The 20,817-nt window shown below is 35.9% G+C and overlaps 1 protein-coding gene across 3 annotated transcripts in view; it reads right to left on the reverse strand.

The window, feature by feature from the left end:
* LOC127842340 (sorting nexin lst-4-like) overlaps positions 1-20,817 on the reverse strand; it is a 58,668-nt gene that overhangs the window by 16,217 nt on the left and 21,634 nt on the right. Inside the window, exons 1-11 of one of the 3 annotated variants that reach the window (XM_052371815.1) lie at positions 19,899-19,972; positions 18,547-18,621; positions 15,296-15,505; positions 14,882-15,006; positions 9,173-9,266; positions 8,236-8,361; positions 7,812-7,926; positions 4,965-5,006; positions 2,908-3,038; positions 1,352-1,455; positions 346-449 (exon numbers count right to left, since the gene is read on the reverse strand). In XM_052371815.1, coding sequence (XP_052227775.1) covers positions 346-449; positions 1,352-1,455; positions 2,908-3,038; positions 4,965-5,006; positions 7,812-7,926; positions 8,236-8,361; positions 9,173-9,266; positions 14,882-15,006; positions 15,296-15,490 — 1,036 coding nt within the window. In that variant the 5' untranslated portion in view covers positions 15,491-15,505; positions 18,547-18,621; positions 19,899-19,972. Of the gene's footprint in view, positions 1-345; positions 450-1,351; positions 1,456-2,907; positions 3,039-4,964; positions 5,007-7,811; positions 7,927-8,235; positions 8,362-9,172; positions 9,267-14,881; positions 15,007-15,295; positions 15,506-18,546; positions 18,624-19,898; positions 19,973-20,817 lie in introns of those variants that run through there. The other 2 variants (XM_052371801.1, XM_052371809.1) reach the window with 2 other exon arrangements.

The raw sequence follows: 20,817 nt of genomic DNA on the forward strand, positions 1-20,817 counted from the left end.
GTGAAAAGGGGGTTTAATGCATGTGCGTAAAGTGTCATCCAAGATCAGAATCCGCGCTCTGACATTTTCCCCCTAAACTAGATTTTTGCCAAGAAAAAACTTTCTTGCAACAAAAACTATCATAAAAGCTGAAAGTGTCGTCTTTGATAAGTCCGCACAGGCTAATCTGGTACCACACTTTATGCACAAGCATTAAACCCCCTTTTCACAGACCATGACCCATCTGCTTAAGATCTGTATCTTCATAACTACAATATGTGTTTGTTAGGTTCTAAGCAGATCATCTAGAGAAAAAGAAACTGATCCACATTTTGAAGAGAAGGAGGAACAAGAATCCCAACTCACGGCCTAAATGTTTTTTCCTATTGTCATAGGCGACAGCTGATAAAGTTTTCATGTTGTCCTCCATGTTCTTTTGAAATTTGCAAAACGTCTCCATTTTTGCGTCTCTGAAACAGAATGGAAGGAACATGACATTAAAGGGGCCTTTTCACAGTTTTTGGCATGTTTTGAAATAAGTCATTAAATGCTTTATATTGATAACTGTAAACATTGGATCTTAAAAGCTCCAGTAAAAAATCAAGAATAAAATTTTAAAAAAGGAAAAAAAGAAGCCGCAGCTGGACTCGAACCAGTGACCCCGGGAGTCCTGGAGTAACCTGGAGTAAAAATGCATTAGCCAGCTCGGCTTTTTTGCCAAGCATAATTGGTTGGAGTATTTTATGCATTATATGAGCAATCTTCTTCGTTTCACAAAATTTAACAACAACAACAGAACTCTCCAAATTATTCAATCGTTTCACGTTGCAACGCTTAATAATTTTTAGGTTTTTAAATCGTCAAAAGATGCATATATTGGCTATATTAGACCATGGTTAATGTTCAGTAATACTGTTTCCTCACAAATATCATAACTAAAACGAAAATTTGGGAATCTGAAACAACTTTTTTTAATTTTGTCAATTTACCAAACAGTGAAAAGATCCCTTTAAAACAAATGCAGCACATTTTCCCCCTGACTAACTTATCAAAAGGTACTCTCTTTAAAAATGATCATAAAGCCTTCTTTTAAGTCCATGTATGAAATGAAGAAGTTACACTTGAAGTCCAAAAGCTTATTTTACAAGTATATTTTTAACTGAAACGTTTTTATTTATCTTGGTCTTCATAAAGTTTTTTGTTATGAACAAAAAAAAATCTTGAATGTTGACTCCAGTATTAATTTATGTGCTATATGTATGAAACATAGTCCTTATTATAGACTACTGTATTTTTTACACTTTAGTTATGTGACGCACAATCTTACCCATCCACACACAACCATTAAATAATAAATAATAATTTGACGTACACATCTGCCAACTGTTTTGTTGTTGGTGGCGCATCTAACGTTAAAAAGAATTTCCCTCCTGTGTATTCATCCTTCTCTGCCTTCCGCTTTCCCACCTTCCATTTCTGAAACAAACAAATTGCATGCACTTGCTGCTTTGCTTTCTTTGCTAATTTCTGAGAACAAAGAGCATGTACTTTAAGCATTGACAGGTTATTCAATTTTTGATATTCAAAAACAACAAAACAAAACGCCGTCTCCGCGGTTGGAGACATATGCCCTCCCCCCCCAACAGGGCTTTGACCTAGTGACCCCAATTTCAATAGTCTGAGGCAAATGCACATGTGAAGCATCAAGCCAATTGGTCATTTTGTTGATGAGTGATTGATCGGAAACAATTTTCACACTTATTGTGACAGTGTCATTGACCTTGGCCTAGTGACCCCAATTTAAAAGGGGTCATCTACTGTCCAATGCCAATGGGCATGGGAAGTATCAAGCCAATTGGTCAATTGGTTGACAAGTTCTTGATCAAAAACGATTTTGACACTTATTCAGACAGTGACCTAGACCTTTGCCCTAGTGACCCCAATTTCAATCTGTCCAAGGTTATTATGCACATGTGAAGTACCAAGCCAATCAGTCAATACGTTGACCCCAATTTCAATAGTCCGAGGCAAATGCACATGTGATATATCAAGCCAATTGGTCAATTTGTTGACGAGTGATTGATCGGAAACAATTTTCACACTTATTGTGACAGTAACCTTGACCTTTGATTTAGTGACCCCAATTTCAATAGGGGTCATCTACTTTCCAAGAACAATGCACATGTGATATATCAAGCCAATCGGTCAATTCATTGACGAGTTATTGATCGGAAGTGATTTTCACACTTATTATAACAGTGACCTTGACCTTTGACCTAGTGACCCCAATGTCGATAGGGGTCATCTACTGCCCTAGGCCAATGCACATGTGAACTTTCAATCCAATCGGTCAATCCATTGACTAGTTATTGATCGGAAACGAACTGGTCTACCGACAGACACGCAGACTGACATCCAGCAAAACCATATACCCCCTCTTCTTCGAAAGGGGGCATAATAATTCTGTAAAGTGTCGTTCTGTAAGCCTGCGAGTAACTCGCAGTCTGTCCAGGTTTTATGCTGTTTGCTGCTCATCAATATTTAAGGGTTGGAAAAGAAGCCTTGAACTTTTGAATCTAGAAAGAAAGGTCTCAAATAAAATTTTACTTTCTGAGGGACTACAAATGCGTCAAAATACGTATCTAAGTGGTAACGCATTAACCCATTTATGCCTAGCGTCTAGAAAAAGGCCTTGGCAAACAGCGTAGACCCAGATGAGACGCCACATGATGCGGCATCTCATCAGGGTCTGCACTGTTTGCTTAAAGGAATTTCTGTAAGAAATATTCTAAATATAGAAATAAATATAATAGACATCCCTAATTTTGAAAATAAATGGATTCCATATAGAAGGATGGGAGAGTCCACTAGGCATAAATGGGTTAAGTCCGTTGTTTACAGATTGCGTCTCCAGTATGTGTATCCTACCTTCTCGTCTGTACAGGTCAGGAAATGCTGGAAGACTTCTGAGAGTGAGAGCACTGGATGTCGACATATACGGTCCACCCACAGCTGAAGCAGCTTCATACGCTGATCTATAAACTCATCTTCGTAACGACCTAGAAACCAGTCACAATCATGGTTGCCATGGAATCTCTCAAGCATACACAATTTGTTGCACCCAAACTCGATCATTTGTTATTTCATGAGTGATAGACAGATGTTCATTAAAGGCACTATGCAAACAGAAGAGTTAATAACTAGTGTACAAGTCGAATAGGTTAAACTAAGATGATGTTCATGCAATGAAAGAATTCTTATCTAATTATACGCAATTCCAAATAAATAAAATGATCATGATTTTTGTTATGGTATTTCAAATAACAAAGCAAATGAAACAAAACAAACAATTCACAGATATCACCTACAAGCAATGAGAATGTCTTCTACATTTAACACACAACATAAGATAGAAATTCCTGATAGAATGCAACATTAAAGTGACTAGTACCGTAAGTTAAGAGACCCAACATGGCAGACATACATTTTTAAAACAGTATTAAGAGTTCATCTAAAGTGTTGAATTGTGTAACTTTCAAAACATTTATAATTATTTATTATGTGATATTAGTAGTTATTCATGAATAATAGCAAGAAAAAGATGAACAGTGCATTGATTTAAAAAAAAGTACCATCAATATAGAACAGATTGTGCTGAAGTCAAATTATAAAGAACATTCAATATTCAACAAATGTTTCGGATCAAAACAGAGTATTTCACTACTTAAAAGTTACATATATAAAATCATGTACATATTAAAAACATTACAAGTTTGGGACTGAATGAACAAAATAAAGAATGTTTTAAACTTCAAAACATGAATAAAAGCTCTCCAACATTTGCTTACCAAGTTGATTTCTTGAATTGATAAAATTGAAACACTACTTTTGAATATGACAAATAAATCATTCTCCGGCTATGAAATTCTTCTTCGACATTTCAAAGAGAACAAACTTATAATCTAATACCAAATATGATATCTTAGGCATACCCTTTTGTAGTAAAAAACAAAAACTTGTGTAGTGAACACTTTTGCTATTTATTTGTTGAAATCAATTTTAGCCAGAATACCTCATAATGATGCTGATCAATAATCATTGATTGCTTTCAGATAATAATTATGAATTACACATTCACATTTTTGTAAAATTTTTAGAATTATCTTTAAGGAAACATTCAATTAAAGAACAATGCTGGGTGGTGTGACATGTTCCAACAAGACCATTGTCAAGCAATATGGTCCCCTATCGGTGAAACTCCACTATTGTCAGTAAAAAAATATTTTTTGCCATAGCAATAAGAATTTTTGACGTAGGAACAAGATAAAATGACTTGCATAATCTCCATATTGACATCTATCCATGTTTTAAGTTTCATGAAAAAATATGAAGAACTTTTAAAGTTATCGCAGAATCCAGAAAAGTGTGACGGACTGACAGACTGACAGACAGACGGAGTGCAAACCATATGTTTCACCGGAAGGGGACAATAGGTTTATAGTCACTGTGCATTTGGGAATGTGGGAATGATTACATTGATATTAAGTCTATATCAGGTTTATGAGAAAATAGTTTTGAAAACCTTTAAGTATGGCTCTTTGCAAATGGCAATATGTGAAGTTTATAGACTTTGCAAAAAGTCTTTGAGAAACTTGCTGAAATACCTGGTTCACGTCACCAGAATTTGCAAAACTTTGAGAATCTCAGATTCCATAACTGCTTAGACTTTGCTAAACTTTGCTGAAATAATTGGTTAAAGTCACTGGAGTTTGAGAAACTTTTGGAAACTTTGCTGAAATAATTGGTTCAAGTCACTGGAGTTTGAGAAACTTTTGAAACTTTGCTGAAATAATTGGTTCAAGTTCCTGGAGTTTGAAAAAAACTTTCCTGAAATCACTGGTTTATTCGACAGGAGGTTACAAAATAAGTGACAATTTGCTGAAATGCCAGGGACAGGTCCTGATGGTTTTACTTATTCAACTAACCTGCTCTGGCTGAAGAAGATGGGTTAAGAGCACCAATAGCCGCTGAAAGAGCGAGTGCCGAGCAGAACAGTTAGTAAGGCATGCAAAAACATGCACACACAACAGATGAGCTGTTCAAGAACTGTGAGACAGGTGTGGCAGTGTATGAAAAGATAGTCAGAACATACAAACACAGAAACATACAAATCACACAAAGTTACAGCCACAGCTGACTTATTTGTTTCAAATGCTATTTCTTTCACTCTTGTGTTTTGATTGATTGATCTTTTCTTTAATGGTCTTTTTTTAACTGGTCCAAAATAACACAGATGTTAATTGTTACACCACATACCAACAATTGTGAATTATTTACAGAACAAAATGAAAAAGCTGTTTTAGATCATCCAGTTCCGATAAAACATGTTACAATACACAATAATGTTATCAACTAATTGGATAATGGAAAAAGAAAGAACGTATCAAAAGACTATGTTGACATGATCATACAATATAAATGAAGTATGACTATGAAACTTCTAAAAGAAAGCCACTACAGTAAGTAAGGCTTAAAAATATATCTGTGTTAGACATTAAGAATTCAATTCACAATCAAATATAAACTACACCCATTCTTAACTTATAAAATGTAATCAAACCACACAATATTATGTCTTCCACGCACAAGAAAACAATTCTTAAACATATTAAACAGTCCTTTAAAAAAGTCTACCACCATACTAAGAGTGAAGCTTTATTACTTCGTGTCTTTATGCTACCTCGACGAGCCATTGATGCATCTGCGGACAAAATTTAAAGTACAATAATCAAGCTCCAAAATAGACAAACATCTACTTAGGTACAGAGAATGATAAGTTCCTGTCGTTAAAATTGTATGCATCATTCATGTTCCGGTTATTTTTTTCTTGAAGTTTTCTCAATATTGGGAAACACTGTAACATTTTGGACCAATGACTTAAGTCTTATAATTCAGGGGCCATTACTTTTGAAATTCATGGGCTGTATTTGCTATTGTTTATGGCTGAGATTGTGATCTCAAGCCTTTCCATAAAATATTAACCCATTTATGCCCAGTGGACTCTCCTATCCTTCTAAATTGGATCAATTTATTTCCAAAATTAGGGGTGTCAAGTATATTTATGTCTATATATAAAATATTTCATAAAGAAATTCATTTAAGCAAACAGCGCAGACCCAGATGAGACGCCGCATTACGTCTCATCTGGGTCTACGCTGTTTGCAATGTCCTTTTTTCAGGACGCTAGGCTTAAATGGGTTAAATTTGTGAGGATAGAATGAAAACTGGTTGATGACTACCAGCCCCAAAACTGGTGTCTGTCAAACCAACATCTGATAATTATTACACCATGTCAGTATTTAATCATGAGCAAGTGCTGTCCTCCACACTAATAGGTATGCAATATTATTTTTTTGATACAAACTATCAGAGGAACATTTTCCCTTCTTGAAAATAAGAAACAAAACCTTTAGACTAAGACTAAGGCTAAAAGATCTATAAATAAATATAAATACATGCACCATCTATTAAAGTTTTCTTAAAACTACTACAACGTTCACAAATATTGTTGGGGTAGGGTAAAGAATAACCAATACATATGAACAGTATAAACAATTCATATTTCAGTAAACAAAACATGTCCGCGCAGGATTATCAGGGACGACCCTCTCGGCCTTAACTCAATTTTCACTAATAAGAGACTTCCTATAAACAAAAAGTAAAATAAATGCGGATGCCGGATAGTGTCATCCCTGATCAGACTGTGTTGTATCTTGTTTATGGAATAGCAAATGGCATTTATTTGATGCTAAGATGTATATTTATTGTGCGAGGAGCTGTCACACACTAATGTCGTGATAAAATTTTTGGGAGTCAGCCCAATCTGTTTGTGACACAACAGTTTTGTGGGCACTGAATCCTATGGATCTTTGAGTTTTAAGGAGATGCAAATACTGATTTAGCAAATATGAGCCATATATGTTGTGCTTAGTCAGCAACCTGCAACATGGGTATTATTCAGTGAAAGGTTATATGTAAAATTGTATTCGAAGATTTAATACCCGAAAATGTATTACATATGAGGTGTGCTCTGTAAAAAAGGGGTCTAAAGCATGTTCATAAAGAGTCATCCCAGATCAGCCTGTGCACTCTGCACAGGTTAATAGGGACGACATTTTCATCTTTAATGGTATTTTTCATTTAAAGATAGTCTTTTCTTAGCAAAAATCCAGTTAAAGCGGAAAGTGCATAAAGTGTCGTCCGCACAGACTTATCAGGGACGACACTTTATGCACATGCATTAAACCCCTTTTTTAACAGAGCACGGCCCATATTCAGAAACTTGGTACGTATTAACTGTTAACAAATAAACATGTAAAATGATGCTGTAAATAATGAAAACTGTATACAATGTAATCCATTCCCACAAAATCCACTTAAGTTTTCAAATATGAACATCTTTGACCTCTAAGCATCCTTCACTTTTGAGGTTATGAGACGTGTGCTACACATGATATCTTGTATTACCATGGTTGAAATTTGTGTGAAGTCATTTTAAAATCCATCAGTATATGTTCAAGTTAGGACAAGACATGAATTTTAGTAATGACATCATAACTATTTCCAGACCCACAGACAAACAGTGCAACTGCTTTATGCTGCCTTCTCCAAAGGATGACAGACACATTTCACAATTATAAACTCAAAGAAGTTAAAACCCGGTAAAAATCACTCTAACACATACAAAGTTATTACAAAATACTTTTAAATATGTTTGTACAAATTGAATTTAATCAACACAAGGGAAGAGGAATGAAGGAGATATTTCTTACCTGAAATAGTTTTGTCTGGTAAAGGTGGTATAGGAATACAAGTGAATTTGTTTTCCAGTTGAACGTGTAACCAGTCAAAATGTTTGTACCGCCGACTCACAACGATGTTACTGAACTAAAAATTTTAGAAACACATACAAAATTGTTATTTTTACAATAACATCAATACAACATTACCTTTTATTTTATCAAATTGATATCTTCTAAATTTTACAGAGCTGAGTTGATCAAAACTTAAGGCACTGGCAGTCTACTTACTTAGTACTGTGTAGAATAAATCAGATTTTCAAATGGAAATGCTCTCTTATCAGGGCCTTAGTTAGACTATTTTTTGGGTTATAATTAACGTGCCAACACTGTTAATTTATGTTTAACAAGAAACAAGACAACTTTTAACAAGAAACTTTAACACCTGTACACATACCGAAGGTGTAATCTGATAGGCTATAAAACTCTTCAGGCCTTTTAATTTGCTTTCCTTCTTGGGTGAGCGCACCGCACATGTGTAAGGCTGATTGTTCGGTTGCCACTCTAGTCCATCTGCCGTCTCCTGTAACCGGAAAGAACATTCACAGCTTCAGAAAAGGAGCACGTTCTAGTAAAAGCTTTATGCACTTGCGTAAAAAGTTGTCCTAGGTGTGCCTGTGCAATCTGCACAGTCAGGCTTATTTGGGATGACATTTTCTGCTTAAACTTGATTTTCCCTGAGACTTCCTTTTAACGAAAAATACCATAAAAGTGGAAAGTATTTTTTATCATTAGCCTAAACAAACTGCACGGGCTAATCTGGGACTACACTTCATGCAAGGGTAAAAAATACGGATTTCCCAGAACGCAAATAATAAAAAAAAAAATTGGTTAACCGTTTGCATGCTGGGAAATTTGTTGTCTGCTAAAATGTTGTCTGCTGAATTTCTAAAATAAGCATTTTCTTCGATTTAAAAAAAAAATACTATCAAAATAGCAAACAGTTTGGATCCTGATGAGACGCCACGTTCTGTGGCGTCTCATCTGGATCCAAACTGTTTGCAAAGGCCTTCAAAATTCGGTTCCAGCACTGAAAGAGTTAATTCTCTTCAATAACTGTGCTTAATGTTTACGAAGTAATATATTTAACCACTGGTCATAAACTGAGGTGAATTCATGTACACATTTATAATATTATAATATTGATGTTCCATTTTCATGCTCGACATCATTATCTATAACCTAAGCTATTACTTTCCTTCTCTGTTTACAGTTAGGTTAAATGTAACCTCTTCAATAGACATATATAACCACTGCTATGTGAACTTAGTTGACTGCTGTTGTTCTCCCAAAATGTTCCTATCAGCTGAGCTGGTATTGTATTCTAGACTTACAATCACATTTATTTTATCCGCGGAGGAGACATTGGTGGAGGTGAAGTGTCCCATCATGTAGGCCTCACCACCAGCCTTAGCAAACTGGGAAAATCTGAAGAAAACAAACATATTCATAAAGCTAATTAAAAACAAGATATGTGTTTGTCAGAAACACTATGTCCCCTTTTGTGCTGCTTTGAAGCTATATATTTGACCTTTGACCTTGAAGGATGACCTTGACCTTTCACCACTCAAAATGTGCAGTTCCATGAGTTACACATGCGTGCCAAATATCAAGTTGCTAAACTATAGTGGTGGGGGACATAAAAACGAAATTCCTTGAATTCATAAAATATCTTAAGTCTCTGGTTATCTTCTGTTAAGTTTTTTTTTTAACTAAAACTAGAGCTTTGTCACAGACGTGACAATTACCACCACATGCCGCATTGACACATAAATTTTGCATGTCGTCTTCACAAAAAACAGCGGACATCATGCTCAATTTTTTAAACGCACTAAGTGACCCCTTGACCTAGTTTTTGACCCAGAAAAGCCCATGTTCTAACTTGGCCTTAAGATCATCTCCATAAAACTTCTGACCAAGTTTGGTGAAGATCGGATGTAAACTACTTGAATTAGAGAACAGACACCATGCTGAATGTTAAAAAACGCACTAAGTGACCCCGTGACCTAGTTTTAGGCCCGGAATGGCCCATGTTCAAATTTATCCTAGACATCATCTAGATACAACTTCTGACCAAGTTTGGTGAAGATCGGATGTAAACTACTTGAATTAGAGAACGGACACCATCTTGAATGTTAAAAAACGCACTAAGTGACCCCGTGACCTAGTTTTAGACCCGGAATGGCCCATGTTCAAACTTGTCCTAGAGATCATTTAGATAAAACTTGTGACCAAGTTTGGTGAGGATTGGATGAAAACTACTTGAATTAGAGAGCAGACAACATTGTGATATTTAAAACACACTAAGTAACCCCGTGACCTTGTAATGACCCGGCATGACCCATATTCAAACTTGCCCTAGACATTATCAAGATACTTCTTACCAATTTTGGTGAAGATTGGATAAAAACTACTTGAATTAGAGAGCGGACAACATGGTGAGGTTTAAAACACACTAAGTGACCCCGTGACCTAGTTTTTGACCCGGCATGGCCCATGTTCGAACTTGACCTACACATCATCTAGTTACAACTTCTGACCAAGTGTGGTGAAGATCGGATTTAAACTACTTGAAATAGAGAGCGGACACCATGCTCAATGTGTAAAACGTACTAAGTGACCCTGTGACCTAGTTTTTGATCTGGCATGGCCCATGTTCGAACTTGGCCTTCAGATCATCTAGATAAAACTTCTGACCAAGTTTGGTGAAGATCGGATGAAAACTACTTGAATAAGAGAGAGGACAATGCTGAATGTTAAGAAACGCACTAAGTGACCCCGTGACCTAGTTTTTGACCCGGCAAGGCCCATGTTCGAACTTGGCTCATCTAGATACAACTTCTGACCAAGTTTGGTGAAGATCGGATGAAAACTACTTGAATTAGAGAGCGGAAAACATGCTGAATGTTTAAAACGCACCAAGTGACCCCGTGACCTAGTTTTTGACCCGGCAAGGCCCATGTTTGAACTTGGCCTAGACATCATGTAGATACAACTTCTGACCAAGCTTGGTGAAGATCGGATGAAAACTACTTTAATTAGAAAGCGGACAACATGCTGAATGTTTAAAACGCACTAAGTGACCCTGAGACCTAGTTTTTGACCCAGCAAGGCCCATGTTCGAACTTGGCCTAGACATCATCTAGATACAACTTCTGACCAAGTTTGGTGAAGATCAGATGAAAACTACTTGAATTAAAGAGCGGACACTTAATACAGACCGACAGAAAGACTGACAGACCGACCAACAGACAGACAGACAAGTTCACTCTTATATACCCCCACAAACTTTTGTTTGTGATGGTATAATGATAAAGAAGTAAATATTGTTAAGAGCATTAGTTTTATCACATCGTAAGAAAATCATTGTGTGTATCGTTTATTTGATCTGACATGTATGTATTAAAGTAATTTTCCAGTGTTACTTTGATCCATTATTTTATATACATGTATCAAAGTTTCATTTGATATTTAATTTTGATCTTAACTTTCACATAAGTACAAGTTAAGTAGATTTAATCTGATCTATTTCCTCAAATACAACTAAAGTAGATTAATCTGAACTATTCAGATAAATACAACTAGATTTGATCAGAATTGTTTCTCTAAATACAACTTATGCAAATTTGAACAGATCATTTCCTGTAAAAACTACTTAAATTAAGTTTTCTTTATGAGTTTTGTGAATACCTGCCAAGTTTGGAAGAAATTCATGCCTGGGAAATTACTTACTGCAGACATGGATGTACTTTCAGGTTAAGATGACCAAGTAAAAAGAAACATTTTAAAAAAAGACCTGATTTGAAAGGTATTTTATACATATCCTTAAGATATTTAAATTTTAAAACACACATGCCCCCATGCTCCAGTGAAAGAATAAGAGGATATTTGTTGAATTTGCTGGAATATTGAGTTTAATTAACAAGTGATCATAGACAATAATATTTACAAGAGTGGTGCAGCCACAGGTGAAAATATTTTTTGCTATGATCACATGTGTATTAAAATCCATACTCCATCGAATCCAACAAATTTTCTTTTTTTTTTGCTACAAATGATTTTTTTGCCATTCAAGTCAATCTAATTCCCTGTTGTGCGCCAAACAATGTTATTAAATGAATGTTCAAGGGAAGCTAATCTGTATGTTGTTATAAACATTTAGCGCACAGTAATAACCCTTGGTAAAATTGGGGGTCACAATGGGGTGACCAAACATATCCAAAAATAGTTTTGTTAAAACAATGAAAATTATTGATAATTTTCACTGTCAATTTTAACTGTTTGAAACAGTTAATTATCTGTTTTAATTCACTGATATTTCTCTACTAACCCCCAGAAAGCATAAAATGATTCCAAATATTCGTAAATAAACTTCTTTTATCATGGCCAGAAAGTAATAAAAGTGCTTACATTTCTGAACTGCCTAAATCAGAGTCAATGCATTTCTAAACTTCCTATATCAGAGTCCAGAAATTTCTAAACTTCCTATATCAGAGTCTTGAAACTTCAAATATCTGTTTGACAAGTAAATTAAACTTATGTGACGAATATCAGTAGGTTTTTTGAAACAATAGTGAGAAAACTGTAATATAACCCTCACAGAAACCATTACAAACCACAACAAGTAAAATTCATAGTAGTCCCTATGTACCGTACATTCGCGGCCATAAGTCTACCTCGGCCATAAGTCGAGGGGTATAATGTGGCTAGAAAAACTTGGTTTTTTGCCTTGACTCTGCCATAAGTCGGGGGGTAAATTTCTTCAATATCTCGGACATGTTTAAGTGACGTTTTAGTCATGGTTCTGAGGGCTTTTGTACCGGCAGTTGACATTTTTTGGGATATTCATAATAAAAATATATTTAAAATGAAACATTCAACGTTTCAATTATTTATTATCACGAAAAATATATTTTATTGTTCAAAATCATAATAACATATCATTCATTATTTCGAACTTAATATATACTTCACAAATCAAAATTATTATCCCATTTAACGTAATAACTTTCAGCGTTTATATTATGAGCATATATTTTTGTATTCAAATATTAGTGCTATTGATGTGAAAATTCGGTAAAATCTTGAAATCAGAAATTCATTATATGGTCAAAATAATTGTAACTTGCTCTCAAATAATCAACAACGCTTTCGCCATTATGCGTGAAACACGTGAATTTACCAACACTCGCATCGCTCGCTATTCGACTGTTACATATTCGTAAATCACGAGATACCCGAGGAATATTTTCTGCATACTGGAAAAACGTCTTTTCTAATAATACTTAGCAGATAATCGAAAGTAATTGTGTATTTTATATGTCCAATTACACTTTTTAATAATCCAGGGTGAGTGCGTAATATTATTATAATCAAACAATGAATGAAATCTTCACTCAGATAAGATCTATATATTTACGAAACGATTATGCATTAATTGTGGGACAGTTGTGAATAAATCAACGAAACCACACCTTCATCCAATCAAAAAATATACAATGTGAAGTTGAACAATAGCGATTGGTTAAAGGCGTATCCAACAATCGAGTAATTATTTTTGATTGGTCAGAAGTAGTTTGCAGCAGAACCGTTGTGCATATCATTAACGGATAACTATTTTAGGCGTGACGCAATTATAGACAAATGATCGACAGGTCGAACCTCAAAGACCTCGTGAAGAGGCCGGTAGGACCTGTAAATAAACTCTGATTCAAAAAAAAAAAATAGACAAATGATCGAAAGGATGCCAACACTACACTTTACACTTTGATCTTAGTCAAAAGGCCGAGAAGCGATAATTGGTGGCATAAAGACATCAGCACCTGTTGACAGTTTGTATTTACACGGATTAACTTTAAATGGGTACAAGTGTCAGCAGTCGATTTTCTATTGTTCTTAGAAGACAACGGACGATGTATCGATAGACAAATTGCTATTTTTATTTTTCGCCACTTTACCGTATTTCACAAATGTTTAATATTTTCGAAGTTATTTTTACATGTTTTTATTTGGACTTATTACGAAGATTATTGCATTAAAAACCAATGTAAACATGAGCATTTTATTATCGGCGGACATTTAAGTAAAAGACGAGTCGGCCTTACCGTAAACAGTCATTATTCTTCCGCTTTGGAGATTTATTACTTTAAAAAAGGCACAGAAATATGTTTATTTTTTATTTTTATTTAGTACCTCATCCATAAGTCGAGTTGACTTTTAAAGTCAATTTTGGGAGCGTTTTTAGGTCGACTTATGGCCGCAAATTTACGGTATGTGGCAGTTGTATGATCAGAGGGACAGGCCTAGGTTATTTCACTAACAAATATTGCATGCTAGTAAATATTGCTTACAGGCTGAGATTTCACACAGCAAAAGCAATGCTGAATTTCATATTCTAACCCTTTACCACTTAGATATGTTTTTTGACGCATTTGTAGTCCCTTAGAAAGTTATATTAAATTGAAGACCTGCATGACTAGATTCAAGTTTTAAAGGTTCCATTTTCAACCCTTAGATGCTGATGAGCAGACAACAGCATAAAACCTGAACAGACTCGCAGGCTGCTCTGGTTTTATGCTGTTTGCACATGGCTATTTCCCATTGCCTATGACTGGGAAAGGGTTAATCTATATGGTTTCTACATATGACATGATTTATCCACAGCTTTGGGAGCAACTTAAATTTTATCAACACTTGTTTGGCTCTTGCTTACATCTGAATGAATGTAGAACAAAAACAGCTTACAGATTTATATCCTGAACAACATTCTGAGAAAACTGGGCTTATTGCATCTGAATAAAGTATCATATCACATTAGCCTGTGGCTGTGCAGTCTGCACAGGCAAATAAGGGACAACACGTTCTGCCTAGACTGGATTTTTGTTTATAAGAGACTTCTTTTATATTGCACTACTATGGAAAGTGCAATCCCTGATTAGCTGGTTGGTGCAGACATCATAGGGGTATCTCGGACGACACTTTTTGCACAAACATTAAACCCAGTTTTTGCAGAACTTTGCTCCAAAATGTATCAAGCAGCCTACCTGTTGAAACTTTTCTTGACAGTCCCGTACTTGGACATGTCAGTGCCAGGGGGGGAGGTGCTGGCAGCAGATGATCGTTTGGGGTTTGCCTGCGACAAACCAAAGTTGCCACCACCTTGCAAAGCCTGGAGAATAACCCTTAATGATAGCTACAGGAGTACAACTTAGACCAATATAATGAAGAAAAACTGGGACTACCATGCAACAATAGAAAAAAATCTCAAGTTTTTAAAAAATGTGTAATTAAATTTATACACAATAACTAAGCAGTTATACAAATACAGCTTGACAATATTAACATTAAATATTTTCAGCTATTCGTTCAATGAGTACAGATGGAAATGGTTGACTTTCTTGTAACAAACCAGCTAAAGATTATTTAAGGACCACAATGCCATGTTTCAGTAACAGTACCTGTGGATTGCTGGCATTGGACTGATTGACGGAGCCCACCCCGTCCCCGGTGCTGGTGCTAGAGGCCTCGTCATCATCACTCCAGTCATCGTCCCAGGCCTCCTGGCTCTGCTGGTGACCCGAGTTGCTCCAACCGTTGTGGTCATGGGCCGGCGCTGAGGCAATCGGGGCAGGCGGTGGGGGAAATGCAGGCATGGGGGGCTCAATCAACTAAAATCCATGGTGTGAATACTAAATACTGATAAATGGTGCATGTGCATGGTTAAATGAGTCTGATAACTTAAAAAAAAGGCCCAATTCTCTTTTGTAGTCAGCTGTCATCCCTTCAGAATAATTCTTTCCAATCAAGCAGTTGACATTTCCCCAACAACTGGCTGTTATCCTGATTTTTTTCTTTCCACTACCTGGCTTTTCCCCAATATCACTTTAAGTTAAGATAATCCTGCCCAAACCCCCACTCCAAAAGTATGAGGGCTAACATAGCATCCCTTAGCTCTGAATAAAGACAAGGAAAGACATACTTAATTCATGAAGTCCCATGTTATACTTAGCAAGTTGAAACAATAAAATATTGGACACTGGAGCATGGAAAGTTTTAACCCCAGGGGCATGTGCACACAAAGTTTGTGAAGAACCACACAACAATATTAGACTACAAATATAAGACCTTTGGGCCATGTTGTTTAAGAAGAAACAAGATGCGTTTGTGAAACACAATGTCCCCCTATATGACGTTTGACTTTGAAGGATGACCTTGACCTTGTGAAGGATGACCTTGACCTTTCACCACTTAAAATGTGCAGCTCCATGAGATACACATGCATGCCAAATATCAAGTTGCTATAATCAATATTGCAAAAGTATTCATAAAATAAGCGATTTGGGCCATATTTATTTGACCTCTGACCTTGCAGGATGACCTTGACCTTGACCTTTCACCACTCAAAATGTGCAGCTCCATGAGATGCACATGCATGCCAAATATGAAGTTGCTATCTTCAATATAGCAAAAGTTATTGCAAAATGTTAAAGTTGGCGCAAACAGACAGACCAACAGACAGACCAACAGACAGGGCAAAACAATATGTCCCCCACTACTATAGTGGGGGACATAAAAAAATCTAAGTTATACTACTGATGAAGTCTATATAATCTATTTGACTGTCTTGTTGTGGCCAGTTTATACCAAAGGGTCATGATTTGATGAAACTCAGTAGAGGGCCAATTTACAAGGTTACAATACAAAGATGAATTATCTTGACATTGCAATTTCAGATATATATATATATATATATATATATATATATTCTAATTAAGTCCATAGAAACAATAATAAAGATATTCCTAAAAACTATTAACAATAAGGCATGACAGTTTTTTTAAGTCTTAGTGGGACAATTAAAAACTGCACATGTATGACTTGATACCATAAGGAACAAGTAAACATAAAGCTCTTCACATGACTCCTTAAAGAAACATTCACTGATACAATTTAATAAAGCTTTAAAATAAAAACTAGAAAAGCAGTTCTTAAATAATTAAAGGTCTGCATTAAAATATCCGAAATGAATACAATTTTGTTTTAAGTATGGAGATAACTCTGCTATAAAAAGGTGTGCAGCGTAAGTTATGTGACCTTGAGCTTTGCTATAGGACATAGGTCTTGAATGTGCCTCACTGCCTGATAACTATGAAAAGTTATATCAGGGCATTTGAAAATCCCTTGATGAATGGAAGATTTCTAACACAATAAGGCATATTTTATCAAAATGTGTTACATTAGACCTCAGTGTATGACCATGACATTGACCCTTGAGAACTGAGTATTAACTGTTATAGAAAGTTATTATGGAATCCATTGATGAATAGTGAAGAAATTGCTAAATTATAAATAATTCATCCAATGTGTGATCTTTGAACTTCACGTGTGGCCTTGACCTTGCTTCTAGGATGTGGGACCTGCATATGACTCAGCCCTTGATGATTGAGAACCACTGTGGTAAGTTTTATGGCTGTGACTCGTTTACTATGGGAGATACAGCTCAAGTTAAAAAGGGACCTTACTCAGTTTCTGAGGAATGGGGTGCATTGCTATTTAATGTGCATCATCCTCTCATCCAAATATACACTCATAACAAGTTTCAAAGAAATCCGCCCAAGCAGTTTCGCAGATGTAGCTCTGGATACAAAGGTGTGCTTATTTTCAAGTCAAAAAGGTCCTTTACCCTGTTATTTACAAATGGATTGCAACTGCATTTGACATGGATCCTCCTTTTATCCATATTTTTTATTATATATACTCACAAGTTTCAATAAATCGATCCAAGCAGTTCCAAGACATTGCTCCAGACACAAAAGTGCTCCGTACAGATGGAATGTCCAAAGGACGGACAGGCAAGCCAAGGCCAAATCTATATGCTTATGCCTACACACTACAGGCTTACTGAAAAGTCCCAAAAAGTGCCTGTCAACCGGACAGGCTGATGGAAAATTTAGCCTGTCCGGTCAAAACTTCACCTGACCGAACAACATGAGTTTATAACTGAAGAATTAAGTAAAGCAGCCTGTGTATAAGTAAACTTCATAAAGAAAAAAACAAAACACTTGCGTGTTATAGTGATTACAGTGTATGATGGACAACAGCTTTTAATTCTAGTCAGACTCAAAACAAAATACCATAACACGATTGGTGCTGCCTCCTTCATCCTCAAAGTCAAGACCATAATCGGATTCACAATCAGAGTCTTCGTCACACAGTTTTGCAATGTCATTGTCCATGGTAAAATGAGGCTGTTGCATGGTTGCATTCTCAGGCACAGACTTGACAATACTTGGTTCCGATTCACTATCTGATTCGATGACCACATAAGCTTACGATGAGGATGGGAGAACTTTAGCGACAACATGTTTTTCATGTGAATTTTTTGTTACAACCTTTGTAATTGGATAGATATATCGGACAAATGAAATTGACGTTTTCGAAAAAACAACAATGGGAGAGCACTCTTAAGAACTAGTAAATCTTTTGTGTTCTCAATGACAAAAAGGCTTGAAATTCATGAAAGAGTGATATTAATAGGATGTTTTCTTTCTTTTCGCAAGTATAAGACTTTTCGGTATTTAATCATATTCTTTTTGGCCTGTCACAAGGACCGGCGATATTAGAAACTTCGCCCGACCGTAAAGAATTTTGCCGGACAAGACCCGGTCCGGCCTTTTCAGGAAGCCTGCACTAGCTCTTGTCTCCTTACCTCCACATAAGCTTGAGGTATGAGTCCCAGCTGCCCCTTGTAGTTCCGGGCCTCCCACCAGCCCTCTCCCACATCCTGTGAACACCAAACCAGTAAAGGGTAAGTTTTAGTAGGACAATTGTTAAACTACTGGGCTCACAAGCAGTTTATTATACAAGTTTGTAAAACTCTCCAGCCGTACATAATGCCATAGCAATTAAGTGATCATACTTTCAGTGATATCAGGCCCATCCAGGATTGAGCATAAATATAATTTATGTTGTTACTTCTGGTCTTTGCCTGTCATTACATGTATATCTGATACTATGAACCCTTGAATAGTACAGCTCCAGGGTCATACATTGTCACATTTGTGATCACACTGTTTTGAACTTGCTTACATAGTACATGTTGACTATTTTATGTGGAATGCGTTTGGCTGAAAGAGTATGCTTATGACAAGCAAAAGAACTGAAAGGTCGGGATAACGTAGTGAACATGGTGTCCACCAAGCAATCAGGAGCTATTTTCAAGCTAAAGACATAAAGTACTTGTACAACCCCGGAAACTGAGTGTTCTAATAGGCCTTATGTTTTAACAATAAATGCCTTGATGAGGGAAAACAGGGCTTAATGCATGTGCAGTACGAACAGGCTAACAATGGACAATACTTTTTTCCTTTCCTTCATTTTGGCTTAGAACAGACTTTCATTAAACCAAAAATACCATCAAAAAAGAAAGTGTTGTCCCTGAAGGGCCTTAACTGATGGTGTACAATTCCACTTGGTGTGCATCATACTCTTATCAATATATATACTCATACCAAGTTTCTGAATTAAAATTCAATGAAATCCGCCAAAGCACTTCCAAGATATGGCTCCGGAAGGACGGACGGAAAGACGGAAGGAAAGAAAGACAGACGGAGGGATGAACAACGCCAAAACAATCTCCCACCCCCTATGGCGGGGGATAAATACTGATCTAAGTCCTAGTGTCTCTGAACACCAAAAATGGACTTAAGTTCTACCGCATTATACGGAAGTATTAAGTGCAAGTTTCTTCCAAAGAGCTAGTATTTCCATGCAGACTCTGAAAACCAGTTTCATTAAAGGTTACTTGGAAAAAAAATCATGACTTAGTTAAAAAAGATGAGGTTTATATCAAGATCCTCATAAAATTTAATTTAAAACAAAATGTTAATTAAGCCTTGTGTATAATAAAACATGTGCTTAAGAGAGGCAAGATTGAAAAATCAAATTTTGCCTAAAATGTCGACCATTTATATATAGCACAAGAAAGATCAGAACTTCCTATAGATGGGTTTCTTCTCAATAAATCCTTTCCATATATCTTTTCACAATTATAATCCCTACATTTGTCTCTACATTACTCTCTTGGTATAACTTATCTTGTCAAGATTGCATTCAACTTGGCTCTGTCTTTGATATCTCTACAACAATGGAACAGGTGAAATCTTGTTTATTGAAACAAGATAACAGCTGAAGTGTCTTTATAGCCTTTATGTACCTTCATAAAGCCATAGAAAATAAAATCCTAGATTCTCATCCCCACCCGCCCATCGAAAATCGTCCCGCCCGAACATTTTTTATTTTGGAAAAAAATATTTTCCCAGACATCACTGCTGGTTAACTTTCTGAATTACACAGTAGCTGACATAGTTTCAAACAGTTTACAATTTCTATACAAACATTTATAAACAATTAATAAATTATCTGCCAAAATTGATGAATATTTAAGGTTTTGCATAATTTACATTAATACAATAAGGCCATAAAACAATTATGTCCAATGAATATTTTGTATATATAATCAGGTATGTATATTAATATATACCTGAGATAATGTATGAATTAACAAAATTAAATCATTTAAGGAATATTTATTCTGGATGGGTCCAGGCAGAATATTTTGGTTCCTGAAACACAAGCCATAGTAATGATTTTAAAACAGATTAAGTGAACATCCACACACATTTATCAGGTAACGCATACAAATATCTATGTCAGCAATACAATGCATACCATCATTTTGTGCATTCACAAAATGTTAACAAAACTGAAGATAGAATAAGGAAGTGGTAAGATAGAACGCTTTTGAAGACGTGATTGCATACTTTGCAGAAAGATACTATATCATACATCTGTATGTAATTACTACAGCTATCTAGGGTGTCTGGCAATGATTGGGATATACACTGACTTGCAATTACAGCATTTGAAAACAAGAGCTGTCAGTGGACAGTACGCTCGACTATTCGAGTGCTTGACATTA

The sequence above is a fragment of the Dreissena polymorpha genome, chromosome 1 (assembly GCF_020536995.1).
Source record: "Dreissena polymorpha isolate Duluth1 chromosome 1, UMN_Dpol_1.0, whole genome shotgun sequence".
Classification (NCBI taxonomy): domain Eukaryota; kingdom Metazoa; phylum Mollusca; class Bivalvia; order Myida; family Dreissenidae; genus Dreissena; species Dreissena polymorpha.